Source organism: Macrobrachium rosenbergii, chromosome 4 (genome assembly GCF_040412425.1).
Source record: "Macrobrachium rosenbergii isolate ZJJX-2024 chromosome 4, ASM4041242v1, whole genome shotgun sequence".
NCBI lineage: Eukaryota > Metazoa > Arthropoda > Malacostraca > Decapoda > Palaemonidae > Macrobrachium > Macrobrachium rosenbergii.
The window spans coordinates 53,195,602-53,222,591 of NC_089744.1; the positions used below are offsets into that span (position 1 = coordinate 53,195,602).

At 35.7% G+C, this 26,990-nt stretch overlaps 2 protein-coding genes across 3 annotated transcripts in view; one reads left to right on the forward strand and one right to left on the reverse strand.

The window, feature by feature from the left end:
* Positions 1–26,990, reverse strand: part of LOC136834696 (cGMP-dependent protein kinase, isozyme 1-like) — a 495,388-nt gene that overhangs the window by 22,102 nt on the left and 446,296 nt on the right. Inside the window, exon 6 of the mRNA XM_067097281.1 lies at positions 21,909–22,078. Within this exon, the coding sequence (XP_066953382.1) occupies positions 21,909–22,078 (170 nt within the window). The remainder of the gene's footprint in view (positions 1–21,908; positions 22,079–26,990) is intronic.
* LOC136834703 (uncharacterized) lies at positions 1,916–16,586 on the forward strand. 2 transcript variants are annotated; one of them, XM_067097291.1, is made up of 5 exons: positions 1,916–2,018; positions 6,628–6,856; positions 9,356–9,643; positions 13,072–13,278; positions 14,871–16,586. In XM_067097291.1, exons 1-5 carry the CDS (start codon positions 2,013–2,015, stop codon positions 15,068–15,070), a joined length of 930 nt encoding a protein of 309 aa, XP_066953392.1. In that variant the 5' UTR covers positions 1,916–2,012; the 3' UTR covers positions 15,071–16,586. The 2 variants fall into 2 exon arrangements, with proteins under 2 accessions (XP_066953392.1, XP_066953388.1); XM_067097287.1 differs by lacking the exon at positions 1,916–2,018 and adding an exon at positions 2,625–2,898.

The window sequence follows — 26,990 nt, forward strand, 5'->3', positions numbered from 1 at the left end:
AGTTCCAAACAGAATAGGCACTGGTTTGAATCTGGATCAGGGTAGGGGCACTTACCATATTTCCTTTTGCGCGTAAGTCATTCCCAAGGTATAATCAATTCAATATTTAATGGGTTCTTTATGCTATATTATTTGAAAAATAAATACACACACTATATATATATAATATATACATACATATATATATATATGTATATACATATATATATATATATATATATATATATATATATATATATATATATATATATATATATATATATATATATATATATATATATATGCATACACACACACACACATATATATATGTGTGTACATAGATAGACAGATTTATGAATAGATAGATAGACAGATACCATAAATCCAGAGTAGGGCAGCCTCTCTGAAAGTTACCAACACTCTAAACATTTTAAACCAAAGTCACCCAAGACCTCTTGTAATTATTAGTAGAACATCGTTTCACAGTAACAAATTAAAAGATACTACATCAAAATAAAGTTTATTGTCTATCTAAGTTATAATCACCATTAAAGATCACCTCTTCATTCAAATACGAAGAGCACCATCAATAATATACCGTTTCCTCTCCTCGTACTGATTTCAGGTGGCATATATCTTTATTCAAAGCAACTAGAGAAAGGCTTAACCTCAGTATCCTCAGATGTTCAGATGAAAGGAAAACTGAACCTGTTCTGTGTTTAATTCAGTCCACACATATTAATTCTAGAAGATTCAAGGCAATGCCTAAATTCGGAAGACAGTACTAAGTTGGATCACAATCGAAAAACGAAGGCGTGTAATTTGATATGAAAATACTCAAGGTCATTAAGAAAAATATGAAAAAAAGTATCTTCACTTTCACCATCTCGCCGGTAAACGATGTACACTTGTTTGACGTCTACGAAAGACGAGATAAGTTGGCCTTCCACTTTCTATCACTATCACTGGTTAATAATGGAGAGATACGGGCTCCAATGAAGCTGAATCCTTTTGTACAGTCTATTTTTTATGGTATTACAATTTCTCTTAACGACCTAACAGAGTGTTATATAATTACACGTTGGTATGGCAGTGTCAGTTGCATGTTTAAAAATCAAGCTTTTACAGTAGTGTCAAGAATGAGTGAATCGATACATAAGTACTGTGGTTCATTACTGAAAAGAATGGCACATGTCCCTTTGACCGGGACACGACCGAAAGCATAATTATTCTGTAAGTTATCACAAAATGTTTTGGGGAAATATTGGTCACTGATATAGTATTAGCTGTAACCAGAACGGTTCATTTACTAGCAGCCACAGCAACATTTCCAAATAGCTTTTGTATATGATTTTGTCTACAATGACACGATTTTTTTTTTTACCCATACAATATAACCTTTTAATCAAGATTTTTCCCTCTCGCCCTATCACCGACCACGCTCGGTCTATGGTACTAAAACATTACGTCAATCTCTGCCCATTTGCTTCCTCTCACTCCACGCTCGCTCCCACTCAATCATTTCATTTCTAACGTACCCATATCCACATCTTGGCACCCTCCACTTCCCACTCTCGCTCTCTATGATAATCATCAACCCTCACAGCATTATCTCTCTCTCTCTCTCTCTCTCTCTCTCTCTCTCTCTCTCTCTCTCTCTAATCTCTCTCAATACCAATTGCACTTAGAATCCGACTCGGTACGTTCCACATGAGCATCACAAAAAAGATATTAGTCACTATCAAAGATCGACAGAGGAGAGCGGTCAGATGAGAGAGAAAAAGAAATGCAAGGATAGGTCACTTTGGAGGGATCATTATAGACAACTCCCGCACTTTATGAAGATGAATGAGAGAGAGAGAGAGAGAGAGAGAGAGAGAGAGAGAGAGAGAGAGAGAGAGAGAGAGAAATCCTCAGAATGCCTCCTTTAGGAACCTCCCTCCTCCCGTGTCCTACCCCAGTTACAGCTTTCAACCCGCAGGAGAGAGATGTGATTTTATAACTCGGCAGATAGGCAACGCTTTTTCACCATGAAGGTAGGATCACATTCTAGGATTTTGTTAGGTTTTCTTAATATACAGTGGTTCGAAGGATATGAAAACGTATATTATTTATGGGTAACATGTCATGAAGATGTGTCTATTGAAACCTTGGAACAAACGAAGTTCTGCTTTTGGAAAGACATTGTCGTTCTAAAATAACAATATAAAGGTAAATTTAACATTCGTAAGCCATGTAAATGGCACTTGAGTAGTCTTCAGAAATTTATCTTATGTAAAATCTTTACGTACACATCATATTATACTTTTAGCCTTATACCGTCAAAAGAGTAAATAAACAAAAGGTAGGCATCTACGTCCTTCGCGTGACCCAAATAAAGGACGATTGCATCTGACATCGAGATACATTAAGCCTTTCCACAATACCACACTAGTAATCTCTTTAACTGTCCAGAAGTCTTCATTTACTGAATCAAATTTTTGTTAATAGCTATGGATGAAAATTTCCTCCTGAATTTGATGATTTACAGTACATGCCACCCGCTCCAGCAACTCGTTCACCTAATTCAGAAAAGGTCAGCCTATCGCCCAAATCAAACGTTGTTGCCACGTGATAGTTCAATTCCACGGAATGATTTCATTACATTTGGCATTCGAATGCGGCCAGAAAGCCTCCTAGTCTTAACGAGCTGCACCCGGTCCGTTCGTCGTTGTTCTGCACCGCCAATGAAAACCCGCCGATCCAACATTCAGTTGCTATGCAGCGTCCACCGTAACATCACAACGACAGTTCAGAAGCACGAGAATTTTGACGAAAACGTAAGACTATAAAATGCCCCCTTGGAGAATAACAAACAATCTCGAGCGAGAGCCAACAAACAAAATGCAGCAACAACGCACGCACACACTCACACATGTAAGTCAGTTTGACCCTTTGACTGAAGGATGAAGGTAATAGTGGACATTATGTGAAGATCCCAGTGGCGGTGGTTTAAACACTGAAGCGACAAATATGTGTGGTACGTAGGATGGTTTATGGCACAAGGCCCTGGGGGAAGACAAAAGACTGAGGGAGGGAGAAAAATTGCAATTGCAATTGTTTAAGTAAACGCAAATACAGATGACCGTGCACAAGTATATTTACCTCTCTATCTCTCTCTCTCTCTTTATCGTATATATATATATATATATATATATATATATATATATATATATATATATATATATATATATATATATATATATATATATATATATATATATATGTCTGCGTGTGTGTATATGTTTGTGTGTAAGTGCTTGTGTGTGCGTGTATATGGAGGAGTACATTTGCTAAATGTGCATGAATCATGAAACCCAAGCTGAATAAAGGCCAAAATAATGAAAAGCCTGAGTAGTAAATCAGGAATGTAAAAGGTGAAGACGCTGTGTGGTTTAAAAGAGTTACTGTAAGTGAAAGACGGACCAGTGCGTTGGGGGTAATCTAGGCCTGTAATGAGAATGGGAAACAGGTACGTATGACAATTGTGTGTGAAAGCCTTGGAAGGAATGTGAAAAGGACATTGATACCCAGGGGCATGACGTTTTTGCAAGATGATTTCACTGACAATGTCTATATCGGGAAGTTGGACTTACTGTTGAAGAGCCTTTTGTGTAGGGGTGGTTAGTTATTACACACATCACATTCATATTGAATTTAGCAGTCTGAGGACGAATATGATAAAGATCGTCTGCTTTTTTTGTTCTAAAATTCCCCTCTAATTATGTGAAAGGCTTATTGCTGGATACATGTTAGTATGATTTTACATCTGCACTCTGTGTAATGGTGCTGTGACAGACAAACCCCTGGACACCGGCACGTAGTTGCTTTGTGGCTCTTAGTATTAGTGAGATCTTAACTTCGCTTATGCTGCAAATAATTATCTTCTCTCTTCTTTCCTAAATTTCTGTCCTTGCATTTGCTTTGAATATTCTAGCCCCTTAACTATCCGATATACTGATCTTGTCTCTTTCTGAAAAGAATTCTGGGGCTTTGCAAATAATGTTCTCTGCAACTTCTCTAAGTCCTTTAATTCTCCTCCTCTCTTCAGTCCGTATGGATCTATAGCTTGCTCTTCCAATGAAAAGGTTACGTTCTCCATTTCTCATTTTGCAGTGAACTTCCTCTCTCTGGCTTATTCCTGCAGCCTGTGGCTTTATTTCAACGTCTTATCAAATCGTTCATTACCTGTTGCTGTTGTTCGATGTGTACCATCTACCCTCTTTTGCATCTCTTGTGGTGTTCCTCTGGGTTCTGTTCCCTCATCTATTCCTTTCATGCGCTTTATCAATAAGCTTTTCTTGCCCACCTCTTCTCTTCATGAGTTCCTCGTTGGATGAGTCGGTAGAGTTCTCGGCTAGCACTCTGCTAGGCCCGAGTTCGAGTCTCCGACCGGCCAATGAAGAATTAGAGGAATTTATTTCTGGTGACAGAAACTCATTTCTCGGCATAATGCGGTTCGGATTCCACAATAAGCTGTAGGTCCCGTTGCTGGGTATCCAACTGGTTCTTAGCCACTAAAATAAGTCTAATCCTTCGCGCCAGCCCTAGGAGAGCTGTCAATCAGCTCAGTGGTCTGGTTAAACTAAGGTATACTTTTCTTCTCTTCCTACTTTGGGTGATGATACGATCATCAGCGATACTTTCCTCCATGGTTAAGACCCATTCTTCTTTATGCCTCCCTTTTGTTGTTTTACTTTGGTCTGTGCGAGGAATGAATATAGAGGATGAAGAAAAGATCCCAAAGGTAAGAGTGAGAGAAATATCTGTTCCCTATATATAAAAGGTAAATGCCATTGAGGTTGTACGAATGATAAGGGTGCAATGATGGTTAGTAAACACCAAGGGTGTGTTAGGACTGACTGATAAAGTCAGACAGTGGACAGAAGGACTGACAGGGGAAGAACGGTGCCGGTTAGCGTAGGAGGCAAGATGGATTTGGGGGTTCTGAGATTATTCATAAGCTATGCGAGCATTTGATTAAGATGGTCACAATTAATACACATTCATGTAACTATTGTTATTACTGTATTGGGTCCTTACCTCTTTTCTTTCGGGCTTGGGTTAGATAAGGGCTTTAGGTCGCCTGTCCCATTGACTTTACGGAGCGAGTTCTTTCACAGTTGAAATGAATATTAATCAGTAACTATCAAATGTGTTTTATCAACGTCAATTGAATAGTTACACAGTTTTTGTCTTTTACTATTTATTTTCAAACATTAACTAATGTTTTTAAAAAATATACCCGGAATTCAGCCTCACAAAAATGTAGCCTACAATTGGTATCAGTGGCGGTCTACATGTAACGGAGGAATATATACAAATTAAACATCTTAACCTGAATTTTTTGGGGGCTGGAAAATGTCTTAATTCCTTTTGTGTTTCTTTTAACAGACAACAGGACTGCTAATTATTTTTGAGACGCAAAATATCTAATGTAAATAGGTTATTCCACTGCTTCTTGAACTGTCCATCTGGATCCGTTTTCATTTTTTGCTTCGACAGCATTGCTTGCTTTGTTTTGAAAGGGGGAAGTAAGGGATTCCTCTAAAAACCCTCCTATTATCAACAATGTGTACTTTCGCTGGCCTTTGTATAACTTCGTGCACAATGTGTTGATGTTTACATGGAAAATATGAACAATGCTGTAGAGTACCAGATGAAATTAAGAACACGATGATACAGTAATTCACGGGTATACCAATGTAAAGTCCTTGATAACAAAACTTCTGTCTGCACTTTTTATTAATAACCATCTAATCGATGGCAAAACAATCGAGCGTGATCACTTTGGAGGAGGTAAAATGGCGTGTATACTACACATAACAAAAATAAACGACAAATCCTTACATTAGGTGTAATAATAAAAAAGACACGAAAATGGGTTTTTGGTTAATGGCGACTTACTTTGCCTCCTTTACAGCTATCGTAAACCTAATTTTCATGTGGAAAGTGTCTCACAGAATCTTCTTTTGATACAGTTCGCTCCTCCTATTCATTAACCTACTCAGTAACCTACACACAACATGCAGTCATGGGCGATGAAACCCAAAGAGCTGTTGACAGTAAAGCACATAAATGCAATTGTGAGACACGATGGCGGAAAATCACCAGGGCAGAACAGTAGTTAGACAATGGTAATCTGTCTGTCCGTGATTTAAAGTTAAAAATGAGGAAGGATGCCCTCGAGAGTGTTTGTCACGAACAATCCTGATAAATACGACTCTAATGCACTTGTCCTTGGACAGAGATTCATGCCACATGCACGACACAACAGTGAGACGGTAGAGTGTAAAGACTGATCTAAAATCATTTCTCAGCGAAAGCTTTTCCGTCATGTTCCTCTTGTCTCTACAATTTTTTTTTAAAGGAGCGCTGATGTTAGGTAACACTGTAGGAATATATTTCAATTTTATACAAATCCGTGAAATGGTAGAACAAGTCGATGTTTATCGAACTACCACAAAATTAGAATCTTGACAAATATTCCCGACAAAAAAAAAAAATAAATAAATAAAAAATAAAAATAAAAGCCAAATGATGATAAAAAAGGACTCCGAGAATCAATCTCTTCCTTTAATAATAAAAGAAACTGTTCCCTTCCAGATACCTTACGTCATCGTATCGTTAGCAAGCCTTCAGTGCTTTTTATGTCATGGCCTGAGGGACAGCGAGCTAACTACTGCAGTTCAGGAGTTAACGATGGTTCTCAGGGGCATCAGGTCGGACCTCAGTACCAACTTCGACAAACTCCTCACAGACCTTCATCAGGACAGGTTAGCCAGGACAGAACAGACCATGGCTCTCAGGGACAAAGCCGAGGACAATCGATTAGGTAGGAAAGATGAGACTTTTACGTAAAATGGGAAGTTGATATCCTTATGTTTATGACTTCTTGCGTACATGTATTACTGTAGATAAAATTTTTAAAATAATTTTATTCATTATGATTGCTGAACAGAATAAGTTCATGGCTGTTGTTCAAACTCCTTCATATTATCATATTCAAGTGATATTTCCTTTACACAAAACCCTTCTGTTGACCACCAACCATCCTGTTCCATTGCCTGAGGTAAATTTTGTACTAGACGTATCCGTCTTCACTCTTCTTCAGTCTTTCTGTAATTTCCTTAATTTGCTTTTGGTTTATTTTGCTTCCTTAATTTTTTGTTACATCCTACAAAGAACGATCGTTTGAATGACATGGATGTACCTAAAGCACCCTTACTCTTGAAAATAAAAATGTATTTTGTAAAATATTTCTTCGATAATTTACAGTTCCTTCTGCTACAAGAATTCTGTTTTTCTTACTCGTTGTCTAATATTCTCATTATAATTTTTCTCATCGGCACACTTCATTAAACCTTACGTTAGTAGACAGCTGCTGTGCTTCGGCGCCTTTTCTGTTTTGCCAAATCAAAACATGATTTTTTCTCTCCCCCTTGAGTTGTGATTCCCGTCCTTCTGGATTCTTTACATTTACTATTTACAACGAATACTTTCATTATTATTTTCTATAACCTTCATGTCCTCCATTTGTCAGAGACCTCTCTGCAGTGGCCACTGCATCTCCTCAAAAATCAGGATTAAATAATAAAAATGTCAGCGTCTTAATTCACAATATCCTCTTTGTAAATGGATAATGGTAAGGGGCAACACAGTGCCACCGCGTCTGGCCTCTCTAGTAATGACACATGGCACTGACTCAATTCTAGGTACTCTAGCAATCACCTTCCCATCAAACGCAACACATTGACTGCCATCCTGACCATCCTCCGAGGCATCATCCTTTCTGCTTTTAGTCTGCTTTTCATCACTTCTCTTCTCGTAAGATTTAATCAGGCAACACACCGAGGGACGAGTGTGTTTTGTTTGTGACTGTATATACAACCACATCAAATAGCTACATTTGTTAATGCTTGTAAAAACTAGCTTTATACCCTTCCTATCTTTCCGAGACATGATTTGAAAAACAAATAGTGGACACTCAGGTGCACTATGATATTATTAAATAAGAAATGTACTTAGTCACTTATCCGGAGATAAATCAGAGACAAAAGATTTTAAATATATTTCTATCTCACTACCTGTTTCTTTCTCTTATTTTCAAATATTGAGACGAGTCCCCGAGAACGAACAAGATGATGCCGATTGAGCTGTAACAAAGATTATGCATAAACACATCAGTTTCCACATTAATTAGTACTTACGGGGAAACGCACAGAGTTCCTGGACATGGCAAGCACTAAAAATTCCTCAACCGTTTTCTCATTAACCAACTCGCGTGTAACACACACACACACACACAAGCACACTAACAGCTGTTGCTATTTCATTTTACGAATTATGTGATATCTGTGAAATATTCAGAATTAGCAGCAGAAATCACTGATGCGGAAAAATCAGTTTTAAAACTCACATGAATATTCATATTTCTCCAAGTAAATAAAGATGGACGTGAGGAGGGATACACTTTACGAGGTTCAGAAGTGTTCGGATTATTTTTAAAATTATTGGCTAACTAGAAGACAAGTAATAATAACAGCAAACTGAAGACTGGCTGATGAATCGCTGAGTAATAAAGACAAATAACTGTCATGTATGAAATTAAGATCATCAATTTGGACACTTTTTTTCTGGTCAGTTATCCCCTGTTATCTCATTTTTGGATCCTAGCTATTTAGATACGTTTCATATCACTTTACATGTAAATAGTTTTCTTGAATTAAAAATATCGCTCCCATCGACTTTGAATTCAATTTAATGGTATGTTCTTTTCTATGTCTTCCTGCAGAGACCTTGTTCAGCTTAGTCATCGAGGTACATGCACAGTATTCTAGTTCATGAAAGATAAGAGGGATAATTTCGAGGAGTTTGTTTTTCTTCAAAAGATTACTTTTAATACTAGAAGTCATTGTCTGCTTACAATTCTGGAGGCCAATTACTGGCCAAGCAAAATGTGGCAATAAAATGTTTACCTATATTTCAAATCTAGTCTTTCAGGGACTTATAGGATTCCAAAACAACATATTTAAGTTTCTTTCCTCTCTTTCACCTATTTTTTTCAAGACATTTTCTTTAGAACAATGGTAAAAAATCTTGGTTCCGGTGTCATGAACTTCACTTTGATACATGACTTTTTATGAAAGAAATTTCACTGTGATAGAACAGATTTTAACCATTGCCTAAAATAGAACTGCCTACCATTTACTGCTGCAAGAAACTAGCATAAGCCCACTATTAAAACTTACAAAATTATTCAATTTTTCTGACGCTATATGCACATAAATCATAAACCTGCCAATTTGTCCTTTAACAAGGTTTTTCTCCAAAGGCATAGAGATACTGAGGGGGCAAATATCATCCCTAATGTCGGCTAAAGGATGCCCTAGCAACTTGGAAGTCCTTCCAACCGGAAGCGGACCTGCAGCAAAAGCTCCAGAAGGAAGTGGAGGTGGTGGTGGTGCAGGAGGAGGGGCAGGAGGAGGAGGAGGTGGAAGAGGAATTGTGGTTGATAGCAGACTGACTAATGGTCCTCACCACAGGGTTCTGGAAGCTCATTTTCATCAAGAAAAAGGAGACGATGACACAGAGAATCCTGAACAAACACCAGTTATCAGAGGTAAGTGGAACTTGTTTATGAAAACAATATATATAAATAAATGTAGATATATATATGTATATATGTATATATATATATATATATATATATATATATATATATATATATATATATATATATATATATACACACACACACACACACACACACCTAAACATTAAGCTACAACTTATTTTAATATCCAATTCATTCTACCTCCGAAATAATACCGAGGGGAAATTACAATTGATAAGTGGTTCATCACCTGAGTGATTCAAGAGACAGCAAAATGGTAGGGTACTCGTCACTGAAGTCGGAGGTGGTTGCTGTCGGGGGATCGAATCCCTCAGGTGACGAAGCACTTATCAGTTATAATTCCCATTCGGTATTATTTCAGAGGTAGAGCGAAATGGATGTTAAACGACATTTGTAGCTTGATGTCTGTGAATATAAAAATGCCATGGTGATGTGATAAAAGCTCAGAACATACACACACATATACATATATATATGTTTATATTCATATATAATTTTAATGTCTGGGTCCTTATAGGCTAGAGTTTGGAGCCAAGTTTAGTTCCTGACCGAAGCGTATTACATTAAAATTCACTGGTCCTTACTGAGCTATGTAGTGAACTGCATCCCATGTAATTAGTGGAATGTGGTGGGCCGTAACCAAAGTGGGTAAAGGCACGGTGTTTAGCAACCTCATCCCGAAAGGCTTGCTGAAACTGGAAGGCTAGCTGTTTCAGGAGCCTAACCCCCTATGGAAAAACGGCGTTTGGTGTAAACATCAAATTTCTGCGGTAATTGTGACGGTGCTTAATTAATGAACATTCCAGCTTAAAATTCCATCGAAGTTATATATTAAGAACCATTTACAATGCTCATTTTACGGAACTGGTTGCATCAATTGGTTTCTCTAGCTAGAAGTATATATTATTAGGAGGTGGTGACGGGTGGGGGCCTTAGTTTGAACGCCCCGTTCTAGCCTTATATTTTACATTCATTCCCGCTCTCTTCCATTTTGCTGTCCAAACTCTCAAACAATTACTTCTTAGGGTAACTGTGAGTTTTCTAACAGTTTCACCTTTAGATCACTGCACTTGCTCTCCTTCGTTTTATGGGTCACTTTACTTTGCTGTTCAACCACTTCAACTGTTTCTTTTGGCTGTCTTAAGCTGTGAATGGCCGATTCATTCACTCGTTCATTCATTCGTTCCGGAACAAAGATGGAGGGACTAATTAAAACGAGGAAATGAGAAGATTAAGAGAAAATAGAAGTGAAAGAGGAATTAAGAGAAAAAAAAAACAAATGGAGGAGGAAGAAAACTGAAAGGTACAGAAACAACAAAGAACGGAGGGGGTGAAAAATGAAGAATATGGAAAGGTAGATGGGACGGAAAGAAGCTTACGGCAAGAAAATGGAATGGTTTGTTTATATCCGCAAAACCTGAATATGATAAAACATAGAGTAAAAGTATTAGAGATGAAGATACATGTGGAGACATTGTGGGGCCTTTAGTAGTTTTTGTATAGAGAGGCACACATTTACAAACACTTCTGCATATTATTTGTGGCTACCTTTTACAAGATTAAAATAATTCAATTTTGCTACTGTTATATTACTTGGCAAGTCTTGTTGCAAGGACTCCACATGTATTCCTAGCTCCCTTGGATAACTAGGGACCATGGTTGACAAGCTTTACTGTTTTCAGATTTAGACTAATAAACTTAGGCCTAACAAACTCTGAACCAGATATTTTCTGTAATTATTTCTGATCAAAAGCTAGTGTTTCACACTGCCTCTGTATGGCATACCTGACTGGGAGAATATGAGCCGTGGGGGTGAAACCTGGGAGCATGACTTGTGAATGGACGAAGGGGGAAATGTACAACCCAGATCCTATCCTATAAACTGCCACTGGGGCTACAATCACTATGATACCTGTTCATCACGTAAAAAAAAAAAGTGATTTGCTGAACTATCAATCTTTAATGAGAAGGGAATAAAAGGAATGGGGATGTTCTATTCCCTGATATTGTAGTCTACTCGCCCAACAGTTCAGTAACAAGGACGTGTGCATTATTATTCCAATGCGTATGATGTAATATTATTGTTACTGTGCTGCTGTGATATTCCAAGGGATATGAGTAACAAGGCTAATACTTATTTGCATTAGATGGAAACCACACTAGTTCTCAAGTATCAATTTTGATCTTCATGGGAAAAGTTAAGAAGGAAAGACGAAAATTGCTGCTATGCTACTCCAGTTATCTACTCTTATGCTGACACCTTGCTTAACCATTAACTTAAGGCTGACTCCGGGGTAATAATGGCTCTACAAAAAACCACCGCTTATATAAAGTACGGCCGTTCAAACGAAATTAAGAATTAAGTAGAGTAATAAGAATCTGATGCACAAATTCGTTAATAAACAATTTTCCCAGAACTGCCTTCACTGACTTCAGTGAAAGTTCTGAAGGCTCGCAGTGTTATCTTCCTCCTGCTGTAGGAGAAAGTTAAGTATATCTTAGTTTAACCAGACCACTGAGCTGATTAACAGCTCTCCTAGGTCTTGCCCGAAGGCTCAGACTTATTTTACGTGGCTAAGAACCAACTGGTTACCTAGCAACGGGACCTACAGCTTATTGTGGAATCCGAACCACATTATACCGAGAAATGAATTTCTATCACCAGAAATAAATTCCTCTAATTCTTCATTGGCCGGCAGGAGAATCGAACCCGGACCCAGCAGAGTGCTATCCGAGAACGGTACCGACCAGTCCAACGAAGAACTTGCTGTAGGAGAGAGCATAGTTGGAGGGCACCTGAGTATGCAGCATAAGTTGCAGAAATGAGATGTTCCATACGTGGCCACTCACCAGTCACCCTCAGTCATTCTCCTGAGGAGAAATTTTAACATTTATGATTAAGCCATCAAGGGGTGGTTTTGTTTTTGTTTTTGTTCTTCATGATCACCACAAAATGCTGGTGCCTTGTTCAGTTGTTATGATGAGCCTGAAGTTATCTCCTCTGGGTCGTATAATGCAGCTAAAGTAGTATGTAGGGAACTTGCAAGCCTTTTCCTAACAATGAGACTTGTGAACATATATATATATATATATATATATATATATATATATATATATATATATATATTTATATATATATATATATATATATATATATATATATTATATATATATATATATATATATATATATATATATATATATATATATATATATACATATATATACAGTATATACAGTATATATATATAATACATATATATACATATATATATGTATATAAAGAATATATATGCACATATACTGCATATAGATATTTATGTACAAATAATGATAAAATAATAATTTTTTTCAGTCCTATATAGCAATAAAGCTTCTGAAAACATTAATAAGACTTACAACGATATTGACAGAATGTCCGTCGCCATTCAAAAGAGCCGGCAAGCACTGTCTGACAATACTGATGGAAGAAGCTGTTTGGGATGCCGCAAGAAGACTCTGCCACAGCTACGCCCAGTTGCACGTCTCTCGCCCATCGGGGTCACCAAAGGTCACCGGTGACCTGGTTGTTCCTCATGATATGGAAGCCTTCAAAAATTTCATCCAGAACTACGAGTTCAGTAAGTTCCATCTGAACTATGATATTTCAGTTTTTTTATTTGAAGTGTTCCGTTTTCTGTTATATTTCTTTTAATGATATTTTTATCCTTAAAACGAACTATTTTTGGGGGGATATATTTTATTCAACAAACGAACAAATAATACACACACACACACACACACAAACACAAACACACGCATAAAAATATATATATATGTATATACATAGAACACACAGGGGCGTGTCTCACAGAAATAAATTTCTGACTCACATCGGGACCGAACCCCAGTCTTTCAAGTGAGAGTCCAGGGCATTAGCAATTCATCCGCACAGGTCATGAAAGAAGTCGGAACCTCAGCACATTTATGACTTGTGCGATTGAACTGCTAATGCCCTGGACTTTCATATGAAAGACTGGGGTTGGTCCTGATGTGAGTCAGAAATTTATAATATATATATATATATATATATATATATATATATATATATATATATATATATATATATATATATATATATATATATATATATTATAAAAAAGAGAGAGAGAGAGAGAGAGAGAGAGAGAGAGAGAGAGAGAGAGAGAGAGAGAGAGAATATACTTTCAGGTTCACACGAATAAGGGCTGTGCATGAAGGGTGCTGAAAGAAAAGGCTTAGATACGGAAGAAAGGTTGTAGTTTATTTTCATGACATCAGGATCATACATAAGAAGGATCATTAACAAGTATACGACGAGATAGTCAAAGGGAAAATCTAATGATAAATGTTATCAGGCAAGAAAAATGACCTGCACTGAAGTGCTTGAGAAAGCAATGATTATGAGCAAATGGTTCTTAGACGTAACAGACAGAAAACCCTTTCTGAAGACACCACAGAATACTGTTGTGTGTTGACACACACACACAATTGTGATAAGCTGCTGAACGCACAGGATAGAAAAGTGGCAGATTTGAAAGTAGCTGTTAAGGATGGAAGGAGGACACCTGAGAGGTCCAAGAACGGAAGGACCCCAGCTGGTGGGATTACACGTGCAAAAAAAAAAAAAAAATTGGTACAATTGTGATGATGTAACTAAGAGTTGACTAAGTTTTATAGGTATGTCTGCATAAGAACAAAAAGTTTTAAATCCCTGCTATCATCAGTCACACTAACAGCATACCTATCAGGTGAACAATGTTTGCATATTAATGATGAGATCATCTAAAGACATACTGTGAATAAATGATGTAGGAAGGCCCCTCCTGACAGTCCCCATACACCCAAAGGACACGCTAATGAGGGTTAAATGTTTCAGCGACATGACTTTTATTCATCACAGAATCACATGTAATTACTGCTAATAATCCCTCAGAATCATTGTTCTCCAACTGTCCAATATATAAGTATCCTATTCACCTACATTTCACTACATTCATTACAGCACAGAACTACAGTAACAGCTGAAGTATTTGTGTATCTGTTTCTATTGACTCTTACACACACACACACACACACACATATGTATACATACATACATATATTTATATATACATGTATTTAATGTATGTATAAAGGACAACTGATGTGTAAAAAACACTTGGGTGTAACATAATTTGTTTTTATTCCACAGGTGGCAAAGCATGGGTGGGCGCCTCCACGGAGGGTTGGGGCGGCATGTGGGCGTGGATTGACGGATCTCTGGTCAAAGAACTGCCCTGGCTCTATTCTAGCCCTGACCAGACAGGAGGTCTCCTAGCAGTGGACAACATGGCGACTTTCTACCCCGTTCTCCACAAGCAAGCTCTGTATCCCATTTGCGAACTCAGTTAGCCTGATTATAGAACTTTAAACATAATTGCCTGACTCACATTTATTCTCTTGCATACTGAAGTCATCTATGAATCCTAAAATTACTAACAACAGAGGAGGAGGATTTTTCTCTCGTTCATCATTTTAAATCGCTTTTATATTTTCGTGAAATTTTCCCGTTCGTATCTTCCCTTACCTTCCACGAGGCTGCCTTGATATCGTAAACGTTCAGATAACTTCATAAATAACTATCAAACATACATTACTTACAAGTGGAAGAAAAGCTCGTTTTGCAAGAAAACTATCAACTGAATGGCCCCGTTTTAGAACCGCCTCGCCATTTTTAGTAAATTCCAGACAACTCACCACGGTAAATATATTTAGTGAAAGCGCGATCTGGATCGCTGAAATCTGTGATACAGTTCAGCACAATAATCAGAAACACCGAATGATTCCAAAAAGTCCGTGGTAAGGATTTTTTGGTAGGGCTACTATTACAGTCGAAAGGGGTCTATATACAGTATATAATTTTAACATAACTCCTTTATTGCAGGTATGGCAAAATGATGGCTGACTCTAAATAATAAAAAAAATCAACTGAAAAAATCTAAGGAATCATGCGGCAATATAACATCGTGATTTGCACCAGTAACGTAAGAAGTTCTCACTATGTGTCCACGGACACCAAAAGCACACAGTAATCACTACCCGTCAAAGTTCGAGCTGTCTCATCGCAGAGTCAAAGTCAAAGCAAATCAAACTACCTGTTACGACGAGTCAAACTCTGTCCCATCACCATTCATTTGTCGCAAAGACAAACAAGCCGCAAGTGTGCTTCTGACGAGAAGCAGAGGCCTAACCAACACATGTCAAAGTCAACAGTTCAGGTTACTACTTTCTGGCGTTTCTACTGTTTATCTTGGGACTCTTCAATAGTGGTTCCCCAGCTGCACAAACCAATGTTCATGACAGGCCGCTGAGGTGTCAGCTTAGCAGGGCGTTTTCTTGTTACCGTAGTATTTTCTTATTACCTTATTTTAGGATATATTTTCCAGTTTGTCGTTTAATACCCCAATTATTTTTGTCAACAATCTGCACATTTCTGCTCTTAGCAGAAAGAGTCTCAAGCGTGAAGAGCTAAAAAGATAACCAAACATAAACATATTAAATGAATACTCTGAGCGTGCAAGCGAGTGTAGCCCTCTGAGTTTAATGAAACTCTTTCGAATGTTCTAACGACAGAATATTTCACAGTTGAAAAGAATTCCCGTTTTCATCGACAACTAATTGTATGGCATTCCGAATGAGACGCATCTCTACATTCACGCAAGCTGTTCTCCCCACTTTCTCCTTTGTTACGCCTTTTTGTTATCTACAAAAAGCGTTTGAAGCATGATTATATTTGTTATAACACATGAATTATATATAGGACCAATCTGTAACTTTCAATTGTGGTGATTCGTAAGATCACTTAAGTTGCTTTTTTTTTTACCTTGTTATAATCTAAGTAGGAAAATATACAATTGTATCAGTTAATCATGAGAAAAATTTATTACACCAATCTAATTTTAGAATTATAATAAAACCATTTTGCAGTTTTTTCGAACTACAATTTTCCCGTATAATGTATTCAAGTCTGGTTCACATTGCGTGTTAACGCACAAAACCTATATATATATATATATATATATATATATATATATATATATATATATATATATATATATATATATATATATATATATATATAATTTTATTATTATAAAACAAAAAAATCAAAATCTTTATTATACTGCCATAATTAAACATAAATTTTGCCTTGTTTATTTCAACAACATTAAACCTACACTCGGAGATTCGACATCCAAATAAATACCTACGGTTCCTGATATGGCAACAATATTTAACCTAACAATAAATGGTCTAGCCATTCTATTTAATAGGCAGTTCGTGCCCTATAAATAACTTTAAAGCTACGATTCATGACCTGCCATAAACGAGGCTACCATTCAAAGAGTACATCTATTTGTAAGCTATCAAAAAGGAATATATGCAAAACCCCAAATAATCGGTAAACTTATCTGTATCAGTACAAAGCAATATAAACAGTAAATGCACAGCGGAAAAAGTTGCCCTATCCTGCAGGTGAAAAAGAACATGAAAGTAAATATTTTGGAAAGGCTGTTTTGCATTTAAACAAAAACATATACACCTTCCATTTAAGGTAATGTATACATTTAAGCATCCATAGTAAAATATAAGACTAAAGTAAAGTATAAATTTAAGGATAGTAAAATATAAGACTAAGGTAAAGTATAAATTTAAGCATACACAGTAAAATATAAGACTAAGGTAAAGTATAAATTTAAGCATACATAGTAAAATATAAGACTAAGTGGAATCCACTGAAAAGTAACATAACTGAGTGGATCATCTGACGTTCAACTGGAACTGAGAATGCAATGAAAAACTGAGAACATCCTTTGCTTCAAAAATGCCATGTAATATATCTAGGGACTCATGACGTCAAAACCGGTACTCAAGGCTAGCTTCAAGGATATAAACTCTACTGCATTCTTGACAAAAATGCTAAATTGCAATATAAAAGTCCTTTTTACCATATGGGAGATTTTAATGTACATCAGCCTTTTCCTTACTAACTACCTTTCGCGCACAAGACCGAAAAAATAACATGGATAAAAAAAGTTGCAGGTAGCCTGGGCTGTTTTTTCTAACCGTGTCAACTGTTACGAGCTTTATTCGAATAATATCATACCAAAATGTCTTCAATAAAGGTTTACAATAAGAACAAGGTTAAAGCATAACGCTTGTGAGCACAAGAAAGGATTCCATATAGTTAAATTAGAATTGCTTGTAAGGACAGCAAACATTTGCAAAGATACAAAAGAGTTATAAAGCACTTGAAATGCTATAGACAAGGTAGATGAAAAGATATTTACAATGTAGGATATTGAAAGACCCTAATAGTGTAATTATTTAAAGTATGATAGCATAACAATACGGAATTCTTTAGTTTTCCAAGGCTACAAAAGAGGGTGCTTTTTTTCTGAATTTACCAGACTGTGATTGTTCTTTGTAAGTCCGATCTTTACAGTGTTGCAGGTTGTATGTTATTAAAAAGTTCACTTCATAAAGGATACAGGAGATTAAATATGGTAACCTAAACCCTCATTCAAAGTCTTGAGCTATCCTACATTTGGAAGAACAGATTTTCGATTAAGTTAACGACCAGGTCATGGGAATCGAATTATGTCAAAGAGTAAAGAATGTAAATTCACACTCAACTTTCGTCATAACATCAGATTAAGTCACGTGTTCTTCTTATTAAACTGTGTTCATTGCTTTGTTTTCTTTACGTTCATTAACTGATGTCACGCTTTCATATATCACCAGTAAGAGTTTGTTTTAGCAGAATAGACGCAAAAACGCAAATCAAAATTGTTTTAGCAGAATAAACGCAAAAACGCAAATCAAAATTAACATAAAAATCCTTTTCGATGATGGATAGTTATTTCTTAAGGCAAACTAAGTCTAAATAGGAATGTACTCTAAGCACATTTTTATTCAAATAAGAAGCAGAAACATATGAAATGTTTTAAAAGTCCGAGTAACTCTCCCTGAAAGAATCAGTTATTTAAAAATTTGGTAAGTTATAAAACAAAAATTCAACAAAATATGGAAATGGTCTCATCACTATTTTTTCAAGTACAAGTACATTTTGTTATTCAAACAAGGGATGAAAAAATGCCTTCTGAACATGCCTTAAATACGGTGACCTTTCATTCCAAATATTATTTATCATTATGATAACCATACGAACAATAAAAGAAGACTTCCCATCTAATTCATAACAGTTTTTTTTTCAAAACTACAAAAATACTTTGTTAATAAAAAAAAACGGTAATCTCGCAAGACAGGAACCTTGCTTCACCAATACGAATTCTCAGAGGAGGAATGATTTGCTCATAACTTGGTTTCTTGCTTTCCATCAGATCGTCATCCCTAATGGGATAAGTAGAGCCAATGGTCTTGCCATTTCAAGACTTCTGAAAGTCTGGAATAAAATCTTGTTGCGCAAAAAACTTGAATGAGGTTTGACTCGTGCCGCTGCTTTCTATTTTCATATTATCTGTCTGCCTGCCAATTTGTAGATCTGCTACCACCACTTTTTTCATTTTTTATTTCCTAATTTTGTAAATAATCACACACATAGATGGTTTAATTTTTTTTTACTTCTGTTTTTTCATTTTTCCTTTGAGTCTCTAATAGTATGGATTTTCAAATTTTAGAGTGGGCTTGTAAAACTTGGTTGTGCTCAGCTGCCATAACAAATTTCTTTTCAATTTCGATGCCTGTTACCTATGAGTTACTCTTGAATTTTGCAAATACGTAAAATTGAACTCTAGCATCTGAGAGTATTTTAGATTTCGAAACAGTAAATGCTTTGCAACCGCACCCATGGCCAAAGAAATATCCCACTAAGATTTGGTGATGCATTTTGTAAGGCGTTATGAGAGACCGCACCACGCCTTAGAAAGTTCGGGTTCCATTTTATTTATTTTTTTATATTTATTAAAAGGTTTAACCAAAAGCCTAAAAATCTATTACAAACAGTTCTTAATCAACTCAGTCCACTTCAACCCAACTGCAAGAGTGAATTCCTTCGTCCTTTTCGTGTGCACCCCTCAGAACACCACCCCTTGCCTTTCCTCCGGCATTAAGTTACCCAAAGTTTTAATTCCTCCACGATATTAAACTGAGCTTAAAGATCTGAATGCAAGAATTTGAACTCCCTTGTTACATTCTTATTTCAGGAGACCTCCGATATATCATTTTTACGGACAAGGCTATTAGTAACAATTCGATTAATTTGTTTTCTCTTCTCTTGAACTCTAAGATAATTTTGGCCATAAGGTTTTTCTTCACATAACGTCATTACGTTAGTTCCACTGCTTACACACACTTTGTTCACAAAATTCTCTAGATGCACACAATTCTTGGATCCTACTGATTCATTCAAAAGGGAACGGCTCGATTTTCAACCCAACTAACAGTTTACTTTACATGATAATATAATAGTAACTCCTACAAAGCGTTGGGAGATGAGAGTCAACTTCCATTTTGCAGTTATTCATGAATAACCTACTTATACCCATGTGCAATTATACTTCTTACTCCTCATTAGAGTTTACTTGCTCACTGGTGGTCATTAAAGACGTCCCTTAGTACCGGCATTGAAAGTAATCAGAAAAAATAATAATTTCTTGAAGGAAATTAGAATTTTGAGCTGCTACAGAATGACTGTAAATCTTGCAGGTTACAACATGGAGAAACTTGCCTTCACAAAATTTTGCGTTATAACTGTTAATGATATAACTATGACTGCTACATCACAAAGTTCTACGAAACAGACAGATGATTCTCACTGTTCTGGCAAGAAAATTGGTACCATCAATAAGAGATAAAACCCCTTAAGGACGTTAAGAAATTATGAAAAGACCTTGATAGCTTTTCATCGTCATGAAGAAAGATAAAAAAATAGTTTCGGCAGCTTAAAAGAGGCATAAGGCGATCCTTTTTCAGCGTTTGATGATATAATTTTTAAAAATTAGTTTACAGACCTAGCACATAAGAGTACCCTTAGAGCCCAGAGGGGCAGAGAGTCAGCGTCAAGAAACTAACAGCAAAAATTATTATCATAGAAATCACCGCCAAAATGAATAATCAAAATGTCAAGTGATGAAGACAAACTAATATTGGTACACACACAAACACTGTATATGTATGTATGTATATGTATGTATATATATATATATATGTATGTATATATATATATATATATGTATGTATATATATATATATATAATATAATTTTATATAATATCTTTTTCCTTCTTTGCGTGTTCTTAAGTAACACGATATCATCATCTATCCATACATACATCTACATACATACATACATACATACATACATACATACATACATACATACATACGTGTGTGTTTACCTATACTCCCTTTTGTCTTAAGAGGGCGGTGTTCACAAGTGCTTTGGAAGAAGATTCCTTGACCGCAGCCCTTCTTCACCTTGTGTGTAATATATATATATATATATATATATATATATATATATATATATATATATATATATATATATATATATATATGTGTGTGTGTGTCATGGAATCTTGTTCCAAAGCACTTGTGAACACCGCCTTCTCAAGACAAAAGGGAGAATAGGTAAACACACACGTAAGTATGTATGTATGTATGTATGTATGTATGTACCAGTATGTATGTATGGATAGATGCGGGTAAGTCTCAAAGTTTTAAGCAAACCAGTACTGGCTTTCTTATAAAATTCTTCTTTTTTACGCAGTGCTACTGAGGGAATATCTCGCGTAATTTATCTCAACTTGTCAAAGCCCTTGTTTTTTTTTCTTCTTCTTCTTCAGTGAAACGTAAGAGAATAACAAAAGAAAATGTGAATCTGCTGGAGCTCATAACCATGAAAACAAGGAGCTATAAAGCGCAGCACGTTCACTTGAACCGCATACAGATATACTGATTACCGTCTTTGCTTCAAGAGAGAGAGAGAGAGAGAGAGAGAGAGAGAGAGAGAGAGAGAGAGAGAGAGAGAGAGAGGTCACTGAAACACACATCCTTGAAAATAACAGAGCAAAGTAAGATGATATCGTGTTACTTAAGAACACGCATAAAAGAAGCGAAAAATTATTACAATGCTTCTTAAGATATTACAAAATTGACGCGTAAGAGCAAAAACTAAACGAAATACACAAAAATGAAATAAGCCTTTCTGTGAAAAGTGAACACTCACCACTTCAAGGGCGTCCGCAATCTTGGAGAGGTGGTCCTTGTTCAAGTTGTGCAGGAGTGGGACGGAAGAAAGGAAGTTGATGTTGTCCTCCAGCCTCTTGAGGCCAGTTCTCATCATCACTTGCTGGAACACTCTACGGTCCAGCACCCACACTTTCGCGTGGGTCACAGCTGTTCAGGGGAGAGAGATGTCGAGGTCATTTGAGCACGCACACCAGACACTGATTTTAAAATAAGTGCAAGAGTCTCACTCTTAATCGCCTGAATATGACAGCAAGGCGGAGCTTAGAGAGAAAAGGTACTTTTCATGGGAGAACTGTGATTTCGCTGAAAATCTGAAAAAAATTCTATGAAAGTACTGAAATAATTTAAAATAGTTAAAAACGTGCCAAGCTGCCCAACCAGCATACACATGCAACTTACACACGAACACACACACATATATATGTGTGATGTGTGTATATATATATATATAAATATATATATATATATATATATATATATATATATATATATATATATATATATGGACAAACACATCTATATGCTATATACACACATATATATGTATATATATATATATATATATATATATATATATATATATATATATATATATATATATATATATGAAATTGTAAAAGCCACAGTGCCCTCTTAACTTTCTCGTATTCTTCGCGCTTTTTTGGATACGCTTGTCACTACAAAGCCTTAAGATCCAAGTGCAAGAAATATGAAGAAATTCTGATGTGCGGTAGCGGGAAACGAACCCGGGTCCGCTAATCAGAACGAGGTACCATTGTCGACCTGACACGTGTATCCAAAAAAGCGCGAAGAATTCGAGAAAGTTAAGAGGGCAATGTGGCTATTACAGTTACATATTCATCTGGTAAAAAGTGACCAGTAGATTCTACACACACACACACACACACACACACACACACACACACACATATATATATATATATATATATATATATATATATATATATATATATATATATATGATTCAGCATGTATTCTTGCATTAGTTGAATAACAAATACCCCTATGTAGTCTCCTATTCTAATAACGAACGAAACTTGGTATGAAATACTTGAAGCCACTAAACTAGCTGCTCATCAACAGCTATAAAAAAGAAATAAATACCTTTCTGCATAAAGAGTAGCAGTAAAAAGAAAAGTTTATGTCAGCGAATCATGATAAATAACAATTATGTTTTGTTTTCAAATCTGGACTACATTTATTAATCAAATAGCAGATACGTTATCGCAGTCCTTGTCCATGTCGATAACAAAGCCATATAAATCAGCCAAAAACAAAAAAACCATATAAAAAAAGCCTTGCACCCTTCCTCTCCTTCGGCCTATATATTTAATCGTCTTCCTCACCCCACGATACGAGGATCTTCTCCCTCGGCCCTTTGGGCGCACCCCTTCTGGAGAAGACCTCCGTATACTGTCTTGATAAAAGATTTATGAGACTCTCTCTTCTCTCTTATCGCGCAACGCTTTTTCCATCATAAAGAAATGAGGTTAACAGCCCTCTCGCATGAGATATGGAAGGGGAGGCTTAGCAGGATTCTGCTCCCCATGGCTGGCTCCAAACTTTGGGGAAATATCCGAATACATTTATATGCGGTATCTGAAAATGAACAGGGGGTATTATATTTTGCTATTCAAGATTCATTAACTAAACGAAGTCTTTCTTATGCTAATGGAGGAAGGTCACAAGGTGCAATTTTACATCAACCGATACTTTGAATCATCTTTTTACTAAAGTCGAAATTTAAACAATAAACAAAATCATTTTACCATAACAAGTAATACGAAACAAAAACCTCTGTACCTTTTAAAGGAAGACTTACGCACATAATATATTCTAAGAAAATGTAAAGATATACATATTTTACTTTCATGATTATATCAACGCACGTATTTAAAAAGTTTAGTTAATCAGGGGACTGTCTCTTTAGGGCTTCTGAAACGAAATGTTAAAGAAAAACAAACAGACATTCAAGCCTCTTGGAACGCTCTCGTAAACAACTCAAGTTGAACTTCCCGGCGCTTAAACATATGACGGTTATGTGAAACATAAAGAAAACGGGAAGAACAAAAACTCACTCCAAGCTTTGTCAATAATGTGCTGCTGATAAAAACGGAAAAAAAAAAATTCACGTTATACCAGTTTACGAAATGACAAAATAAGGAAAAAAGGATAAGTTCTCGATAAAATAAATAAATAAATATATAAAAATCATCCTTTTATTTGATTTAGAAATCTACCCTCCAAGAAACTACACTTGAATGGCATGAGATTCATTCCTAAAAAACAGGGGAAAATTTGTGCACACAAATATATGTATATATATATATATATATATATATATATATATATATATATACATACATACATATATATATAGTACATACACACACATACACACACACACACACACACACACATATATATATATATATATATATATATATATATATATATATATATATATATATATATATATATATATATATATATATATATATATGTATATATGTACTGTATATATGTATGTATGTATATATATATATATATATATATATATTTGTGTGCACAAATTTTCCCTGTTTTTAGAATGAATCTCATAGATTCTAAATCAAATAAAAGGATGATTTTTATATATTTATTTATTTATTTTATCGAGAACTTATCCTTTTTTTATTTTGTCATTTACATTATTGACAAAGCTTGGAGTGAGTTTTGTTTAAATATATATATATATGTAAATGAATTCTCTAGAATCTTAAACAATAAACAAATTCATATTCTAATTACCAACCTGGCTTCATATGTTTGTACAGCAGATTAAACTGAGCTGAAACAAATTCAAAGATATCTCCCACTTTGAACTGATTTCTTAACACCTGAAATTTTGGTTTGGAATAGAGGATCTCTCGATCCTCCAGAACTTTAAATTGATTAAGCACCACCCTTTCATAACTCCTTGAAATTTAAATGCGTCTGGAATGCAGTTTACTTCTGAAATGTTTAAATTGTCCTTTGACCAATTCTGACACCTAAATCTGAGATGGTCTACAGTTTTTGACTCTATCTGTGCTTAATTTGTGTTTAAATGGCGACCTTATTGCTCTCTGAAACATAATCTATATTTGGTCTAACGACCCTTCATGACTTACAATGGTTGGAATGGAATGTAAATTTAGGCCAAAGGGAAGCGCTGGGACCTATGAGGTCATTCAGCGCTAAACGCGAAACAGAAAGTAAAAACGTTTTAAAGATATAGTTCTACAGGTGTAACAGGAGGAAAACTTCACAGTTGCATTATGAAACAAGTGTCAGGAAAGGGTGGAAAGTAAGATGGAAGAAAGAGAACATGAATGGAGTTACAGTATAAGGAATGAAAGGGGTTGCTGCCTACAATGGGTGACGCTATGATACCTCATGGATTTATAGAACTAATGAATACAAAATAAAATAGATAATAAATGGCTCCATCGGGCATGGTGCGCGTGAACTAAACATTCATTTCAATTCTCTTTACTTAACAATAACAACTGCGTTGAGAATATGGTCATGCAATCTATGAATTTAATTTGGAACTGAATTTCTAAACACCATTCAGGTAATTCTTCTATAAACTCAAACCAGAATTACCTTGACTAAAAAAAAAATTATTATTTAATTTAAATCAAGTTCTGAGAATAGATTCGTTCATAATTTAGGCAAATTAAATAATTTTCGGGATATTCATGAACTTTCCAACGCTCAAAGCCAACTGCTGCGAACTTCTGTTAATGGAATCTTTACACAAAATGTCGAAAAAATTATCCAGGTTGAATAACAAGTTTTAATTACAGGTATATTTTTCAGTATCAAATATGTTTTTAACTGCCAATAATCACAGACGATCAAAAGGTTATTGAAATAATTTTCATAGGATATTATAAAGGAATCCTTTATATGAAAAAGGGGGAAAAAATCAACCGAATATCTCATTATACCTCAGTGTACTTATTTCTGATAAAGGGCTAGAGGACAAAAATTTACAGAGCCTTTGTTTCCAAAATAAACATTTAATCCAGTCTGAAGAAATTTAATGCATCTAGAATGACTTAGGCGTTATGTTATTCAATCGGAAAAACAGCTTCGGTAAGGATAATGAGTTTCTATTGTGACCAAACGTATTTCATAATTTAGTTAAAAGAGAAAATTATATTACGTCAGAAAGTGCACAGGTATTTCCAAACAATAATATTCAGTCCTGTTAGACACCTTAAGACTCAGCATTGACTAGGCTACAGAAAAAACTGAGAATACAAACATGCCCTCTCTTTCTCTCTCTCTTTCTTTCTCTCTCCCTTCCTATCTCCTGAGATGAACGCTGCCGAGTAAACTTGATAATCCGGACCTCGTGGATATATAAAGTACGTGGGGGGTCCTCAAGAGGAAGGAAAAAGGTAACTCGTGAAAGAGATCAATTTTTACTTCTCAATGTTAGCCTCCACCAACATTAATTTCGCCTTCAAAGTAGAGCACCAAGTCTCTCTCTCTCTCTCTCTCTCTCTCTCTCTCTCTCTCTCTCTCTCTCTCTCTCTCTCTCGTTACTGAAACCTTAATCACAATCTCTTCTTTCCATTTCCCGTTATGTCGGTATGCTGATACAAGAATACCACATATTCTTTGCGGTTAACAAAGTTTAACAAAAAGACCTACAAGTTTCGCGCTAATATGCAATGAATAATAGCTAAATTTTCAAAAAAGGGAATACAGTCCAATAATAGCAAAGCATTGTTTATGTCATTCACAAAATAAAGGTTTAGGTCCTACGAAGATTAAAAAACGTGATCCTATTTCAGCACTTTCAGTGCTGTTCTATCAAAATTCTTCCAACATGAAAAATGCAAATTTTTTTTCGCAACGGATTGCATGTACAGAAAAATACACAAAGAAACAAATAGAATGATGCGATGACGTAAGAATTAGGAGGAAAAAACAACAACAACAAAAAAAGGTTAATGAGGACCTTGCTTACTGCTTATTCGGACAGTGGTCGTTAAAAACA

Excerpts from the sequence above, each read along its gene's own strand:
- LOC136834703 (XM_067097287.1), top strand. The coding sequence starts at position 2,815 with ATGCCCCCTTGGAGAATAACAAACAATCTCGAGCGAGAGCCAACAAAC. Across the intron at positions 2,899-6,627 it reads GCACGCACACACTCACACAT|ATACCTTACGTCATCGTATC; the intron begins GTAAGTCAGTTT and ends GTTCCCTTCCAG. Across the intron at positions 6,857-9,355 it reads AGCCGAGGACAATCGATTAG|GCATAGAGATACTGAGGGGG; the intron begins GTAGGAAAGATG and ends TTTTCTCCAAAG.